Source organism: Lineus longissimus, chromosome 16 (genome assembly GCF_910592395.1).
Source record: "Lineus longissimus chromosome 16, tnLinLong1.2, whole genome shotgun sequence".
Taxonomy (NCBI): domain Eukaryota; kingdom Metazoa; phylum Nemertea; class Pilidiophora; order Heteronemertea; family Lineidae; genus Lineus; species Lineus longissimus.
The window spans coordinates 4,257,643-4,275,641 of NC_088323.1; the positions used below are offsets into that span (position 1 = coordinate 4,257,643).

The 17,999-nt window shown below is 40.4% G+C and overlaps 1 protein-coding gene across 4 annotated transcripts; it reads left to right on the plus strand.

Moving 5' to 3' along the window:
- The first annotated feature begins 829 nt into the window (after nt 1-829).
- LOC135500465 (uncharacterized) lies at nt 830-17,538 on the plus strand. Of its 4 annotated transcripts, none has more exons than XM_064791955.1 (3): nt 830-2,213; nt 14,113-14,218; nt 14,611-17,538. In XM_064791955.1, exons 1-3 carry the CDS (start codon nt 1,958-1,960, stop codon nt 16,151-16,153), a joined length of 1,905 nt encoding a protein of 634 aa, XP_064648025.1. In that variant the 5' UTR covers nt 830-1,957; the 3' UTR covers nt 16,154-17,538. The 4 variants fall into 4 exon arrangements, with proteins under 4 accessions (XP_064648025.1, XP_064648028.1, XP_064648026.1 ...); XM_064791958.1 differs by lacking the exon at nt 830-2,213 and adding an exon at nt 2,535-2,642; XM_064791956.1 differs by lacking the exon at nt 830-2,213 and adding an exon at nt 9,037-9,214.
- Nucleotides 17,539-17,999: the final 461 nt, after the last annotated feature.

Here is a 17,999-nt window from a genome sequence, read left to right on the forward strand (position 1 = left end):
ATGAAAATATTGAAAATTACTTGCAGGTTAGTGTTCTTTCTTCAGTGTTATGAGTTTGATGCAGAAAATACTGATATATTTTTCATAGTACAGGGTGCTCCATAATAAACGTGATCACATCGCTCACAGCGTCATGAATGACGTAAGTTTTGCAATGTATATTTACATGTACATCGAACCAGACCAGATCGCATTCGTGCGCGTTTAGACGGCAGACCAAACTAGACCAATCCGGATCGGCCCTAATGTTTAAGTTCATGCTGTGTCCAACATTTCTGCAGAATGTGATACGACGCTCTTAAATTTGGCATTTCCTCTTTTACAATTTTCTATGGATGTGCCATTAAGATATCTATATGAACTCGCATATCCCCTTGCAAGAAAATAAGTGACTGGTATTCAAGTTGTGAAGTAGTTGGTGTTCCAGTTTAGCCGACTGACGAACAATAAAATGCTGGAATCCCAAAACTTCAGGAGAGTTTTCATGTCATTGAATTATGAATGGGAGGAGTTTATACCCAAGGAAAATTCGGCGGTGCCTGTTTGTGCGGCAGTCATTAACAATACTTGTGGAGAACTTAATGGTGATTCTATAGTTGTTTTTATAACACTGCTTACGTCGCCGATATCAACGAGTTTCAAAGTCTTGGACTTGAATGAAAATGGGCGGAGTTTGGCATGAGGTACAAAGTATCAGTTTTTCTCATTACAAATGAAGATAAATTAAGCGTTATCTTGGCTATTTTTACGCAGCTTTTATAAGTTTGTATATGGTTTTATATCGGCGTCATTCCAAAGATTCCAGAAATACGGGGCAAAGATGCTGAATAAAGAGAACTTGAATTGAAATTATAACCACTGGGGGAGAATATAAACTTCATGAGAGACTGAAAAGACTTATAATACGGATGATCGGATTCGCACAAAAGGATTTGGTGAAATAGGAGGCATGTTATTGAAATGTTCTTGTGTTTTTGTTCGTTGTTAACGAATGGTTACCTTCGAAAGTCGAACACGCGGGGCGGCAGATATAAGACTGACGCAGACGATATTTTCGGTTCATAACTTTGAAGATGGCACAGTTTATCGCTGTAGGTGGATGATACAAAACTAAAGAACGCGGGATTCACTTCTGATTGCAACAGTCACTTAAAATAAGTTGGTTGAGAAGCGCGCGCGGGGATTCGTAGCTGCCACGAGAACGATAAGGAATACTTGTGTGACAGCGAGAAGAGCTCCCTCGAGGAACTGCAGACTTGATGAGTCAAGTGACAAGAGCCATTGATGGATTAGGCATTTCTCAATACTCTCATTGAGATAACATTACCCGAAATCTTTCTGTGGCAAAGAGTCGTGAATCACAATAAATAAACAAAAATCGACTTGGTGAGACAATTTGAAGTCCAATAGAGTTTATTATAAAACTGAAAAAACGGGCTTTCGCAAGAAACAATCAACAAATGCGAGTTAAAACGCTGACTCAGGACCCTTTCACACGTATCTAGCATTGTGAATCAGACGCCGAAATCAGGAATTTCGCGTTCGAGGACTTTCACTGTCTCCTAAATTGCGGCACATTCTTGTCTGCGTTGGCGTTTATTGTGTTGCTCAGAAGTTCAAGATAGGACGTGATTCTTTATTTTACTAAACAGTTGATGCTGCACGTGGATGCTGAACGTTGATGGCTCCTACAGCAAAACGCATCCCAATGAAAGTCGTTCGTCGCAACGCAACCTGAGCGGAGATTTTACTAAGAGTGCAAATTAGATATTACGCAAATAATTTAGGAGTTTGACTTGTGGATGATACAGACATTTTGTTAAATCAGACTTTTCTTGGAGTACATTAACAAATTCTTGGAACTTGAGATCGTCTCCATCGATTTAAATTTCAGCTTTGCGTGGATTTTCCCGACACTGAACCCCGAGCTTCCTGCTGGTTCTTATCTCACTTAAATATGAGCGTACAGAAGCTTTCTCACGGGCTGATGTCGTACCTTGGCCACTTGAGGCACATGTGTCCCATCCCGGAGGTAACTGACGCCCAGGACACCAACAACAACCAAGTGAAGGACGCCTTATCACTGACTCGCCAAGGAATGCAGCATCCTATAAACGCCACCATTAACCACCTCATGTGCGACTTTTGCAGCCCGCCGAAGGGACATAGGCCTACTGGTACTCGTAAGGCAAAAACACAACACAATACCAAAAGTAAGTATCGTTTCTTTATTTAAAGAAATGGGGCTGGCTGTACAAGTCCCTAACTTGCGTAAACATGAACTTGGCGTTATCTTAATACACAGTTAAGCCCAGTAAACTTAAAGCCAAATTAAGATAACGTCAAGTTAGTGACATATCTGGAGTGACAACCTTGTTTTGAATAACCGGACCCTGATGCTGAGCACAGTACTCGGCATCCGACGTATCGGTGTTACTCACTGAAGTTCTATCAGTAATTGACATCGTGACTTGATAATTATTGAGGGATCGAGACATGTTGATGCAAATGGAACATCGAACAGCGGCCGGCGCTGGCCGGAAATTAGACTACACAGGCGGCAGAGCTGATCGAGGAAGCATCGAAATATTTCGGCTTTACACTTGTAATATATTAACAATATATTTCTTTGCACTTATAAGGTACTGTATATTTTTTACACTTGCAATATGTTAACAATCTTTACACTTGCTTTGCTTAATACTCTGAAAGACTAAGGTTATCGCCATTCGCACCTTAAAGTACTTTGGGATCGAAATAACTTGCAGAAATATATTTGGAACAGCATTCGCAACTCGGTTAGAGTTTTTTCACGATATGAAAAGTATCTCCTGGACCATCAGAAATCCGTTCCATTCCATAGGATCGCTGAAGTGAAAGTGAAAGCTGCACAATTCACTTTTGAAACAACCCTTGTCAATATCGTTGGCGCGATGCAAAAAGCTAATAAAGTTGATAGACAAAGACGTATTGAAAATATTTTTATGTTTTGAGATGGCCCCAGGGGGTTCATTCCCAGCTAAATCTGTTGCCCGTGTTTGTATTCAAGCAATATCACATACTTGCTCAAACGAGGCCACTTATACCGCGAATGAATGTGAAGGGTTTATGTCGATGTGTTCACATTCCGCTCATATTTACGTATATACATGTACTTGTAATGTTTTTAGCGAGATATCAGTATTTTCTTGCAACACTTAAGCATGCTTGCAATGAGAGCTATAATGCATCACTGATAACAAAGTATTATAATCTCCATCTTGTCGTCGTAGTCGTCGACCCGCTGCCCTCGCCGCCGCCGCTGCCGTCGTCGTCGTTACCGTTGTCGCCGTCGTTATCGTCATCGTCATAATGGTGATAATGATAAGATAACCGTCACATATCATTTCAATGCAAAATTAGGCCTACAACACGGAAAGAGACAACCTTTCATCGACCCTAGTCAATTAATTTTTTTGACTTGTCACTAATTGCCTCATTTAACCTTAGTTATCAATACTATAATTACGACCCAGTTTTTAATGAACTGGCTGAATACATCATGAGATGATTTGTTCCCGGAAAACAAATACAATTTTGTGCTTTCGACAGCTCCCACTTTGAGTAAACAAACGTTCTCTCTCCATACGACCTCCAAGGATGTTCAAATCTTTTGACCTATTTAGTACAAAGGACTAGAAAGGGGACTCATTGGAGGAGGTTTCCACGAAAGCGTCATCGAAATTTGATATTAACTTAGGCATATATACTGTCTCAATCATACATCGCCTGAGCCCATATCCAGTCTATTCCTACCATCTGTAGCCACCTAAGAATATTCATTACACCACCACGCAACATCATCAACCAACAAAAAAGAGTAAAGTATGTTCTTTGAGTTGACTTGTCACGAGATGTTTTGCGTTTCTCTAATCTAATATCAAGGAGGAAATCACTAAGAATCTATATTATGTGTGTTGGCCGTGTTTTGGTGTATGAGCACACCAGAATATCAGACTAGATTGACCTCCTTCAGACACGCCCCTCTGACGCCATGCAGGTGAAAGACAGTTATGTCAGGCGAGTACAGTACAATTGCACTGATACTACTCCGATAAGAACAGTGCGGAAGAGTGTGAAAGTTCGCTTTCTCACTTAACGTGTCAGAATGTAATTGTAACAGGCGAGAAATTAACATTCTTTCATATGGCTAGGAATTAAACCAAAACGCTGTCATTCATGACAGCATCTCTGGGGCAACGTGAAATGGTTTAGTCCTTTTGGCTAAAACAAATTAAAAGCCAGACAGTCAGTCTTTTACCCATGTCTGCCGCACCGTGAGTTAGTTTTTCGGAAGTTGATACACAAATGTATGATAAAACAGACTGAATTTGATGAATACTAGCAGAATAAATAGCACCCCTACCGGTACTTTCATCACTTAATGGATTTCAAGAACCTAACTAAACTTGATAATCAATGTTAAAAGCATGAATCCAGCCTCCATTTCCTGCACTATCAGACACTTTTCTTCTGGTCATAAGCAGCTGTTACAGTGTGAGTAAAAAGCTGCTTAAAAGACTGAATTTAATTTTCGGATAGCAGGTAAAATGTCTACCACGGTCAAAATGGCTAGCGCCAAGTAAAATATCGTTGTGGGTCAATTGCATAACCTCCAAGGAAGACTGGAAAAAGTCCTGAAGGTAATTCAAGTTTATGCAGTAGTATTAAGATGGCAACAAACTTTTGATAGTTGGTGGCAATTAGGTCTACCGTACTCTTTAAAAACCTTAACTGTACTTGAGACTTATTTGTAAAATCAAATGCTGCGAAAACGGCAGCACAAAGCAAAATCGCCGATGGCGTATGACGTTTCAAATTCGCGATAAGCGCCAGACGAGGTTTCTTCCTAAAATTTTATAAAATTCATGTCAAGGGTTTAGCATTCTCTTCCTCTGTTGGTTCAACACAGTTTATTAAGTGGGTCCTCTGTTTGTAGAAGACTGCTCTAAATTCGAATCTCATTTAAACAAGCAGTAGTCATGCAAACACCACAACAGAACGCGCGCAGGAAAAAACAGACGCCATAACAGTCAATACCGGAAGTGCGCAGAAAAAAATCAGGTGAAGATTTGTTTTGTGTTTTGAGAATTGGCTGAAAGGACGATACTTGATAAACTCTGGCAAATGGGAGTGGTGAGAATACACATACCTAAACGTGGGATTCGGTTACGTTAAGATGGCTTAAAAGTCTTCCGTTTACTTTTTAGTTGAACGGAGTTTATAAAAACACCCACTCTGTTTTCTTGGTTATCAGTGAGAATAAGTGCAAAAAGGTAACCAAAGATTTCGTGTGAATATTCGTCCACTGGCGGGCTTAAAATATCGGTCGCTATGACTCTGATATTCATTTCTCGTGCGATTGCAAAACGCATGGGGTTGTGCGTGCGTTGTCACGCCGCAGTTCGGGTAAGTTTCCAATGCATGCGATTGCGACAACGTACATGCACGCGCTGCACACCCAATGGCCCGAATAAATGACTTGGTTATGCGATTACACATGTCCGGTACGATTCGAACAAAACCGTCTCCTTGCTCTTTTCGACAGGGAAGGAATTTGGTGTAACGCTGTAAAATTTTAGTATAACACCATATTTTTATGTACCGTATATACTTTAAGAGGGGTGGAATTGGCCTAGTTTTTGCTTAGATATGAAACAGTTCAAGCATTTGGAAAAAAAGTGATAAAAACGTCACTGTGCGTTGAACTCCTTTCTTCTCAAACATGCAGAGAGAAAAAAAGGTAATTGTTCCATATTTTATTATCCTTGTGCAGTATCATACACGTACTTAACATTTCGATAGTCTGCTTATGACTTGGTATCGGGGTAAGAATGTCAGGCAAACAGAAAGAAGAGGTTAAAATGGTCAATAAAGAAAAGTTCAAAGTGTCCATTTGCCCGTCCAATCAGAAACTGGGCAGACTAAGAAAGGTACACTTCATTACAACCACGGAGCTATCGTTACGTCAGGAAGGGAGATTGTCCAGCTGATACTGAAGAAGGGAAGTTTTCTCGTTCTGATTAGAAAAGTTTAGTTAGTTGAGAGTTAGGAGCCAGGCAGGTCATATCAAGTTCCACGAGATCGTCGATTGGGGCTCTTCCATCTGGCAGCATATACAACGAAACAATTCACGATGAATATGAAAGAGGAATATACTTCAAACTGAATCTGAAAATAGGAATGCCTAGAGAGTTGCAGAATCAGCAAGCAAATAAAGTAATATGTATTTTGCGTTACTTTAAATTATGTCAGGAATGCGATAGATATGATAAGATTGTCTGAGAAGACAGGTGCTTGTTTACATTCCGGCAAATATTTGTAGTATTTTGGTATTTTTGAAGTTTTAGGGCAATCTACTTTTGGCGATATGTCAAATTCCAAGGCCCTTCACTCTGTTTAGAAATGTCGAAATTCTTATCTTTGTGGTTAAAAACAGAACAATATGTCATTTTGGAGAAAATGATAAAATTCTTGAAATTCGTGACTTTATGAAGTTATACACATGTATATGCAAAAACCCATTACTTCAAAGTTGTAATGGGTTTATGGTACATGTTAATTGCCAATTCAAGTGAGGTTGGTATGACAACATGAGTATCTTGCAGTTTTATGTCTTTATGTCTTTTTGCATAAAAATCATGCATTTTATTGGATTATACAGAGACAACACCCATGATATACGACTCAACATTTTGTCAGCTGATAACCAGCCGTGTACATTTCATTTCTAGTACAAGATATTTTGTCAAAAACTAACTAAGGTAGTTACTCTGAGGTCTATGGTAAAATGTGCAGGTGGCCTTGCGACTACACAACAACATATCTAACCCACCTGCGACCTATAATGAATTAAAATCTTTTCCCTTACCAAAAGAGCACACGGAATAGTCACTTGATACCATTACCGGACGCCGAAAGGTCCAAAATATTTTGTCATGGGCATGACGATCGTGCCTTTGCACGAAATATAGGCTATTGGCGAAAAGCGAATTTTTGGTCGAAGTATTTATCTGACCTAGAAGTTGAATGGTTTTCGAAAATTGGCGGATAGATACAAACGCACACGTGTTTCCTTCAAATTTCGACGAAGAAGTGCGACTTCAATGTTTACATCAACTTTGGCCAAGAGCTGGATCGCCTTTTGATCTATTTTTCCGCATTTAGGTCGGAATATAATTTGCGAATCTTGTACACCGGGTACAAACGTATATGAAATCCAGATGAATCGAATTAACTGCAGCAGCTGTATACATTAATGGCGAATAATACCATTAGTCTTCCTAATAAAAGAAACATTAAGTTGGCCCAAGTCTAATTTATTCTCGATAGTGATGGGCAACATCACTCCGTTTTACAACGTAGCACTTTTTGCTTTTGACACGTCACAAGTAGGCCTACTGAAGCAGGGGTGGTTTTCCCCCAAGGAAAACCGAAAATGAATAATCATTACGCCCTAAACCTGGGCAGTGACTAGTTACAAGACTTCCTCAACAAAATTACAAAAGTCAGTGATATCCCATGTATGAAATGAACTTAGAGAGAAGGCCTAATTTCAGAAATTCCATTGACTCATCCTATAGTTTACATTCAGATAAATTTGCCAGACCACTTAAAATCCCAAGGTGAACGCGATTACTCTTAAAGAAGCTGCATCGCACCATGACCTGGAACTGACTCAACCTTGCGTTTTCCGGGTTGACATTTTAAAGGCCTACGCTGTTTGATGGACATGTACTTCGTGACACGAAAAACACCGATTGACCAACAATCTCCGTGAATGAGGAAGATCTGTGGAGTATTTTTAAGAATATAGAGTTATTTGGTGCATCAAGTACCGAAATTGCGGTCTGTGGAATGTTTATACCAGCAAATGCCACTCCAACCGATGACATAGCAAAGGGAAACAAAAAACGCTTTTGAAACAGAGCCTTCTGTAATCGACCAAAACTTGTGATTGAGAGCTACTTTCTTCTTCTACCTCGGGACGCCTGTACTCTGGTATTCTATGACTTTTATGATTTGTTACCTTTAAGAGAGCTCGTTCACAACGTAGATACCTGCATCACTGTTAAAGAAACACTGATTTTAAGGTTTTTGCTTGACTTTGACTAATTGATGGCGCGTGGGAGTGATATGTGAAGCGATATCATTCATGATGTTCATGGTTATATGACTATCTAAACATCCTGCCTGGATTGCCTTGGGGAGTAGAGCAATGAATGGGCTCTTTCAGTGGCCGGGGCGTAATGATTGCGCTTCTGGGCTTCCTAGGCTACTGAAGGGCATATCGTGTTCTCCGATATAAACGTATTGCATGTAATATCAATGATACATATTCAATAGAAAGTCAATATGAAACCAACAACGACTTATACGATCGTTTGATCGGCAATGGCTGATATCGAATATAACTGCTCAAATTTCGGTCAGAAGGCATCGTGTCCTACTTGCTTTTCTAATATTTGCTTTTAAAGGAATGTTTGTCAACTTTTGATGTTAAAACCATCCCTATGATTATATATGTTCATCTGTCAAGACGGAGGCAAATTTTTCACAAGATGAGTCACATTTAGCACCGCAGACGAATCTAATGCCTTCAAATCCTTTAGAAATCGTTCTTCACTTGCATTTGCTTCCTAACATGGTATGTTAGCAGCTCATTTTCAATTGGTAAAGATGTGAAAAATTCCTGGAATTTGGGCGACGCCGTTTTTGTGACGTCACTTTGGTCACCAAGAGACGGGGTACACATAAAACAGACTGACAGTTGTTGTTGACACCAGCATGAGGACAAACCGCTGATGAATTATGATAACAATTCAGTCAATATCATGCCAAAAGGTTAGGAATTTAATTCATTTATACGCCTGACCTCATTTCCGACGTCCGGCTGTGCTTTTGTTACCCGAATACCGACTCTTGATTTACACCTTACACATAGTTCCGGTCATGCCGGTGAAAGGGCTTGATAAATTAAAATATTTAAAAATAGATCGTGATTTGATAGTCGGAGGCGGGAGATAAAGGTATATAAATGTGCCAACGAGGAATCATGGTCAGTTTATCTTGTTACTACAAACTGTATACGGCTGGGCAATGAGGCCAAGGAATTATCGGGATACGTTACCAATGGCGCCCATAACCACGCCAAAGATTATTCGACCATTCGCAGGTAAATTAAATTTCAGCCATTCCAGTTATCGCTTATTTCTTTTTATTGAAAAATGGATAAAAAACTTTTAACATCCATTTCAGTTATATCTTATTTCTTTTGATAAAAAAATTATAGCAAATTTTAAACATCGGGCGTTTGTCAAAAGGTTTATATACATTTGTATAAAGTCAGCTATAGTTAACATAAATACACTATACAAACAAATCAATCTGTTTTGCAGCAAGCAATATTGTGCATTGTATACTAACATTTACCAGCGTCATGCTGCCAAGTTCCCAATACAACAGTTCCTCTTAAGTGCCCTATACAGATACAATCTCAGGATTGAATAATAATGGACCAATGTGTTAATTGAGCTACAAACCAATCGCTATGGAGGGTCGAAAGTGGTAAACTCTTGGCTTTTTTAGTTTTTGAAAGCCAAATCGTTTGTTAACAAATCTGAATTTAGAAATGTCCAATTGAAGGTTGAAAAAAGTAGCTTTTTCTGAAAAAAATCCGGGGCCTCCCCGCCTTATTGATGGACATGTTGTCATGTTGTTTTGACCTGACTTGTCGATTTCCGACTGGATCACCATCCTTTTAAAAATTATTTCGGTTAATACATGTACATGGGTAACTGTACATGCATATCAACAATTAATTGTGAAAATAGCTTCTAGGCATGTTGATTGCATTGACATGCATCGGGCCAGTTAATTGTCATATCACGGATGTTGATTTCAGGATCAAATACCATGCAGTATATTGATATTTTTCATGATTTCAATAATAGTTTCATTAGATTTCGGCCGCATATAGCAGAGCTCAACTATTTGTTTCCAGTTTGTCCGATCAAATTATCTGCATTATAGTTATTGCACAGTGTGCATTTACATTTTTCTACACTGAGAGCAGGATGAACTTACACTCTGGACGCAGTGGACCGGCCTCGGTCCTCTTCCTAACGAAAGGACGATCATGATGACGAATTGGACTGCATAGGAGTCTTGATGAAGCGGGTGTAATTGGTCAACAAACTCCCTGACCATTGGAATAAAGCATACAACAATGTTGATTGAAAATGCCGTGGTGGTGTATTATGGAGATCTTGGAGAAAACCGGCTAACGACCCTTATAAAACCATTGTTTTAGCATCTTTATGAGTTGCCTCGCTGACCCCTTTAATCGAAGAGGCCATTCAGACACACTAACAACACTATAATGAGAAATGAAATGAGTTTGTTAACATCTAGTAATGACATATCTAATGGGTCTAATTGATAGGTCGGTCAGGCCAAAACATCCACGCGTCCTCCCGACACGATCTGCCTACTTTCAAATTCTTTGATAATTGTTCTGACTGTTTAGGATATCATCATTAAGTGCATTTTTAAGGAGAGATACTTTCCGCAAACTCATCAACCCACTTCTTCTTTAGAGTTGCCAATGTGAAAACGTCTCCGCCATTTTGTGATTTGCTGGTCCGAACAAACTATACTCGCGACGCGTATCCATATATAGCATGTGATATGAAATCAGATTGTAGGTTGAAAAACAAACAAACGAAAACTCGAAAACTATTACATCTATATACTGTTTATACTGTGAGTCCTTCATCTGACACGTCACTTCAGTCCAGCATTCGAGGACAGGAACTATGATAGAAATTATCAATTCATTAGCTGATGGAATGGGCGAACCAATTGGTCCATTCTTGTAATTGGACCAAATTTGATTTTATTGGCAAATTGAGGGATCGAGTTTGATAAATTTATTACATGTACCTCAGATGCCAAGCTAAGTGGGTGTGGCAGCCTCACGCCCCACTCCATGAAACCGATAATCGCTGCTGTTATCAATTGAATAATTTCGTCTCTCTATGACGTCTGTCAACAAACTGAGTCAACGGGCCTCCCCGCCTAACAACTTCAAAACAAAGCAGTGGCTGCTGATAGTAGGCGGTGAAAATCCGGCCCCGCACACAACACGAGGTCTCAAATATCAACTCAAACTGACAAAAAGAATGGGCCGGGACAACCATTAGCGTAATTAGTGACATTAGCGGCCATTAAGCTGACTGAATCTCCATGGTCCCATTGATAGTGGTAGTCTATCTATGACCAAGCCAATTAACAGTGTCATCGTTAGGTCGGAAGTACAGTTACAGCGGAACACTGCAATAAATATGACGAAACTGTTAATACATTCCATTCACTCGTACAGTTCCCGAGCCTGGATCATATTTGTGGTTGCATTCTGTGAAAAAAAACCTCTCACATTGCGCTCTGATGTTGCCAGTCTAGTTCAAATTTAAACTTATATTGGACTTAATTGCTTTGTAACTCCGTGATTTTATGACCTTTCATTGAGGATATTGACACTTGAATGTAAGTACATATTCTCATCTCATGCCGATCCATGCACCGTTGTTGTGCGTATGTCCATCCTTCAGAGGAGAAGACTTTAGGACTGATATTCACCGCCGATGAGTCGGCATGCCTCATCTCGCTTTTTGTTCATTTTGCCAAGGACGATCAATTATTCAATAGTGTGTCTTTGATTTTACTTACTATTACTGGAATACAATAACTTAGTATTTAGTAGAGCCTCTCCATGCGCGCATGTATACCCATTTGGATGTAAATAAACACGCAAATGAGTCCTTGCTATCAACGAGAACAAAACACCTAGTACATGTAATAAATCAGGTTATACGCTGTTAGTATCATCTCACTGATTGCGGATCGGGGGCGGGGGAAGGGCCGGGGCTATGTACCTCAAAGCATTTATCCAAGGATACCGGAAATTGATATGCGGCTTGACGAGATAACGTTGCGTACTTAGTACAACGCGTATTTGTTTATGCGAAAGGTATTTCATCCGCCATTCAGGACAGATTGGAGCTATGCAATGTCTCCAAGCAGTAATCACCACCCAAAGTATAGTGCGAAGGTTGCCCGCCGATGTGGTGTCAGTCCTTCCTGCGCAAATTTATTCAGGCGACACTAGAGGTTTTCGAACGCTGCTATAAGGGAAATCTGGGAAATCCAATACCGCTGTCGAAAAAATGTATTTTTTCTTTTACTCCGTACTCTGTCGTTGGCATGCAGTAGCGTTGCGAAACTTGAACTTGCCGTATTATGATTTCTACCCAATTTTTACTACATTGTATAGTATGTTGAAGGGTTAAACAGTTGACGTTGATAAAATAAATTCCTTCCATGGACACTGAACAACATTCCAGAAGTTCTGTGATCTATCATGGTAGGAATAATCTCAGAATAAGGTCCCCCTGACCGTGACATTATCAAGTTATAAAGTTGAACATTGAAGCGGAACGAACCTTTCTCAAGTACACGAGCAACAACTCATCACAAATTGTTATATGCAGGCTTAATGAGGTGTGACACAGCTAAATTCGTGCTTTAAACATGCTTCCTCAAAGAAGACAGTTAAGGAGACACACCTTTGGAGACAGCTGCATATGATTTTGGGTAAAAAGTTCCAGTTAAAACCAGCTAAGGGGAGTTAAGGACACTGGTTGAGCGGAGGTTAGATCGGTTGAGTTTGATTCAAGCAATAGCCCTTTAAAATCACAGAAACCTTTTTCTCCTCCCAGCATTCAGGAAACGTTTACAAACGGAAGCATAATTGGGTTAATTACTAATTATTACAATGCAATTAACAATCTTTCATTAACCTCGTTGGAAACATAACTGTCATAATGATTTGTAATTTGTGTGGGGATGACAAGATATATAATGTGGACTATTTTGGCCATCATGCCTTTCAAAAGATATTTCATGGTGTAATTGGACAGGGACGAACATTTGTTTAACGAAACATCTACAATCAGATGGGTGCTATTAATTATGCAAGTTCACAAGGATGGCTGTGTACTGCGAGATACAAAATGCAATGCATATTGAGAATATGGAAATAGACTATGATCGATACAAGTATGTCTGTTGAAGAGGCAAGTGGGCCACGCTGTAAATAATGCAGCATTGTTATTTCACTTCAGCGATTTTCCCACGAATCGAGCCAGCATTGTAACTTCCATTAATAACGTCCATACATTTGCTGGAACGATGCAGATTTTTTCTTATTGGAAAATTATCTCCTCTAAAAAATCGGGCAGCTTGATGTGCTATAATTAGCTGAATCTTACCGGCGTAAAACCAATTGACAGGGCAGCTTTGAAGTTTATCAATCAAATCAACAAGGACATGCACTTTCAAATTTTTCGATGACAATTACTATATGTCGCAACCAAAGAATAAGCTTTTTCATGAAAAGTCTTCAACATCTTCATATTATATGATTACATGGCGCGCGTATATGTCAAACACATTTCGATGACGTCTTTGCCACCAATGAAATAATTCGTAACTCATAAACGTGGGGTTAATCACGTGGGATCTCATCTTTCTATTATCGCCCAGATTCAGTAATTTCTTAACATCTTCCCAAAATACTATCGAACTGTCACGCATCACGTGCGAACTGGTGACATTGAACTGCATGCCGACTTACCGGCATGCAGTGAATACCAATCCTAAAGTCTCCTCTTTTTAAGGAAGGATGAATATACGCAAATAGACATCAAAAGAGAACACAACAGACATTCGTCCAATCGGAGTTGAGCAGGCCTGACTGTGAATGTGACTTTACAATCAAAATGGCATCTTAATCGAAAGGCACGCAAATTGATATATCATTCTAACCCTGACTTTGAATTTTTTCAGCGAATCAGAAGCATCAAAAGACACGTGATACACGTATAATCTCATTACATTTGATAGTATTTATCCCCAATGGTTCAGCATGCGGATCATCATTCTTGAAATTTTCTCCATGATATCTGTTTCGCTTGGAATTAACGAAAATGCCGCCTTATCTTCTACTTCCAGAAGTTGCAACGATGAGTCGCCGGCTGACTAAGGATGAGTGCGATTTGATTCTACAAGGGGCAGTTGTTCTGGCTTGCGGTGGAGGCGGCCCTTTGAACTTTGCGAGGTAAGTGCTGTTCGAGTCTGATCGCCACTGTCTCATTTGATGGAAAGTTCATCAAGTGCTACTTTTTGTCGGAGAAACGACTCTAACTGAAAAAAAAAGATAATTTGTTGTTGATGACATGCTTTGAATGCCTGTTGAAGTTTTAAAGGGACCCATTAATGGTTCAGAGATGGTTTAAAATGTGCCTTATAGAATATTTTGGAAACGGCAATATCGCAGTCTGCAGACGAGGTTTATTGTCAAGGTTGACTGGTCCTCAGGTCTGCGATATTTTGCCCGAACATCTCATGTACACATATGCTTAATGTTAAAACTGATAAGAATGGCGTAGGGAAATACCAAATAGATTATTCAGAGAGAGGAACTAATGAGCTCCCCTTAAAACCTTTCAGATACATCTTAGATGAGCTGGACGAAGATGACATGGCTGTTGTCGAATCTCCAGAAAACGTAGGTGATGAGGAATGGATGACGATGATCGCGCTGGTGGGCACCCCATCAAAGGTCCAGAACAACAAAACTCACACGCCGCGCCCACGGTCACGGAGGACAAGTCCATGGGGACCGAGTCCACAGATCAGTCCGCGCACCAGTCCTCGCCAGAGCCCGAGATCAAGTCCGAGAACCAGTCCAAGGTCGTCGCCTGCAACCAGCCCGATATCGTTCAAGGAGGCTGGGAACCGTTTGAAAGCAATCATAAATAAGGGCACGGAGGAGTCGGAAAGCCCAAAGCCCTCATTTTACGAACTGGTAAAGCATGTAATGCGAGTGAAGTTCCTGTGCACTGCTTTCGGCGCTAACTCGATACCGGAGCCTGGAGATCCGCACACGCCGAACAATGCCGCGAAAAACACATTCCTGTATCTCCAGAAGCAGTGCCAGTTGAGATCAAGCGACAAACTCCATTACAACAGATACAAGAACTTTGACCAGTTCTCATACATTCTCACAGGAGAGCTGGGCGCGGTCAATATGGCGACTGCTCTGTACTTGTCTGCGATTAACGGAGTAGCGGTGGTGGATTGTGACGGTGCGGGGCGGTCTGTCCCTCTTGTCAATCAGATCACATACGCAGACAAGTTCACGGTCTCCCCTACCGCCATCATGTCGCCTCAACCCGGGCCGGATTTCGACAGTATAGCGTCGACGTTGCTTGATTTTCCGTGCGGTACGGAAAAGATGGTTGAGGAGGTTGCGGCAGCGCTAATCGCGGACGAAAATGGGCCTTTTCACCCGTATATCGGCTACGGAACTTACGTCATCACTGGGGAACAGATGGGCGACGTGCCCGTGTTTGGTTCCTACACGATTGCATTGGAGGTGGGCAAAGCTATGAATACGTTTTATGGGGAAGAACGCGCTCTGACGATCTCGCAAGTATTGACGTCGCACGGACGAAGCAACATCATTGCGTTCCACGGCTATGTTACGGAGAAAGTTCTCCAGAACAACAGAGTCAAAGACACTGGGTACCTAGTGATTACAGACATTGATAACTCACAAAACACGCTGAAACTTTGGTACAAGAATGAGATTATTCTGGCCGGACGGCCGGGTGAGTCCCCGTCTTTTATGGCCCCTGACTCGATCTGTATCCTGCCCGCGCACGAGGGCCCCATGGACATCTCCTCAATCCCGGACCCTGCATCCGCCGAGTGTCGTCTGGAAGTCTTCATTTTGATCATACAAGCAGACGACAAAATCAAAAATCCAAAAGTTGTGAAAAGTTTCGAGAGTATTTACAAATTGTTTAAGTGCGATGAGGACAACACCTGCTATGATGGTGATTATAAGCCGTGGTGCAAAGATGAACGAAATGACAGTGAAGAGTTGTTCAGAGTCGAAAATGTCATCACTGTACATGCCATGCCACCCACTCCATTTCGAAAGGACTTTTTCAAAGATTCGCAAAAAGGGGACCAGTGGGTATTGTAACCATGATCCACCATATGTATGTAAAATGTTCGTCAGCAAAGGTGCTTAAAGTGTATTTTCCCCTAGAAAATTATTTAGTCCTACTGCGGGGTTTGGTCCTGGGTTGATTTATCATAAGTGCGAAAATTGAATGGAAAGTTCAGTTTCCACTTCAAATCTAACTGGCGAAGTGCACTGGCGCTGGTGTAGAAGTTAGACCGTCCTGGGATCGAATGTCCGGGGAACAAAGAATACTGTTTTGTGCTTCAATCCCGTAAAATTACAGATTTTACGAACTGTCTTTCAAGTCTACTAGAAATTCGTATTGGCCTAGTCACGGGTTTTTGTCTGTATATACATATTTGTCAATTTTCCTTGTATTATTTTTGATTCATAAATAATTATTATATGTTGGATTCTATTGCCTTTTCGTTGTAAATATTATTTATGGCTACATTCCAAAAGTATAGAATTACGTAAAATTCATTTTCAAGAACTCAAGTGCCGGTACAGATCAATATCGCACTGTGCCTGTATGCAATCTGAACGGTATTTTTAATAGCAAAATGCGGTTAGGAATATTAAATTTGCACTTTTCTGTCTTTACGGAATTTGATTGAGAGGACGCGGCGCCCTTACGCCAAATCATTATTCTTACAAGCACGATATACCACGTAACTAGCCCTTATTACTACAGGTTACCCAAAAACATTCACAAGTATTTAAAATAACTTTTTTGCCCAACAACGTTCGTTAGAATAGCCATGACGAGTAAGTCAAATTATGATAGACAACGATTGATAGCAAATATAGAAATTGGTGCTCGGTGTGTATGAAACCGGACGCGATTTTTTCCAAATCGGCATGCATTTTTGTAACCATTATACAGTATACGAATATTTTATTTCTGCCTTAATAAATGTATGACTGACATACGCAAAACCAGCAGTGTATGACCGGTCACACACAGCTGGTGTCATGAAGAACGAACAAGTCATTTCCAAAGAGCGGGCTACATACGATTCACGATGTCACCTTTCACTATAACCTAGTGTTTGCAAGGTCAAACTCGTGACAAACGAAACAGGACAAATGACAACATGAATCCTATATAACTCCGGTCTTCTGGCTATCAATCTCGTGATATGTTCATAATACATTTTAAACTGATGTCCTATGAAATTGCGTGATTGCGTGATCAACAATTTTGCCATCTTTTTTCCTTTAGAGAAGGCATCTTAATTTTTCATCCAAGGAGGTTATTATATGTACATAGGTTCATCATGTTGTGACTATTTCCTGTATTATAAATGTAAATACTGGTACATTTACATGTAATCAGAGAGGATACAATGTATATTCCCTTTTCTATTTCACGTTTCAATAAAATTTACTCAAAGATAAAACTGACAAGCTTTGATTTATTATTTATATACACGTAGTCATTTTACTGCAGCTACATGGCGGAAGTTGGTGTCACACGGCAAACTACATGTAGTGTTTTATCAGTCACTTATGGTCATCTTCAGCTGAAATGTGACTCCAATGGTCTTGATGCTCCCAGCATCTATCTTATTCCCGACAGTGACGTCAGAGGAGCCCGTAGTGAAGACTCGGATGGGCCGACACGTCACCAATCGAGATTCCCACCGGGTTCATTCCTCCTGGGAGAAGCATGAAGTCCAGCCTGTCACCTATTTTAAGGCTCACTCCATCACTTGAAACGTCAACCTGGAGAAGAAAGAAGTAGAGACAATTTGAAGTTGAGCGAGAAAAGCACTATCTAACTGTATACATTACCTAAATGTACCCACAGTTAATTCTTCTTCTGCGTTCAGCCTACACAAAATTACAGCTTAGCCCAATA

Bases quoted from the DNA above. Each gene is read 5' to 3' on its own strand.
- LOC135500465 (XM_064791955.1), top strand. From the start codon at position 1,958: ATGAGCGTACAGAAGCTTTCTCACGGGCTGATGTCGTACCTTGGCCAC. The intron at 2,214-14,112 runs GTAAGTATCGTT...TTCTACTTCCAG, and splicing joins AACACAACACAATACCAAAA to AAGTTGCAACGATGAGTCGC. The intron at 14,219-14,610 runs GTAAGTGCTGTT...AAAACCTTTCAG, and splicing joins GGCCCTTTGAACTTTGCGAG to ATACATCTTAGATGAGCTGG.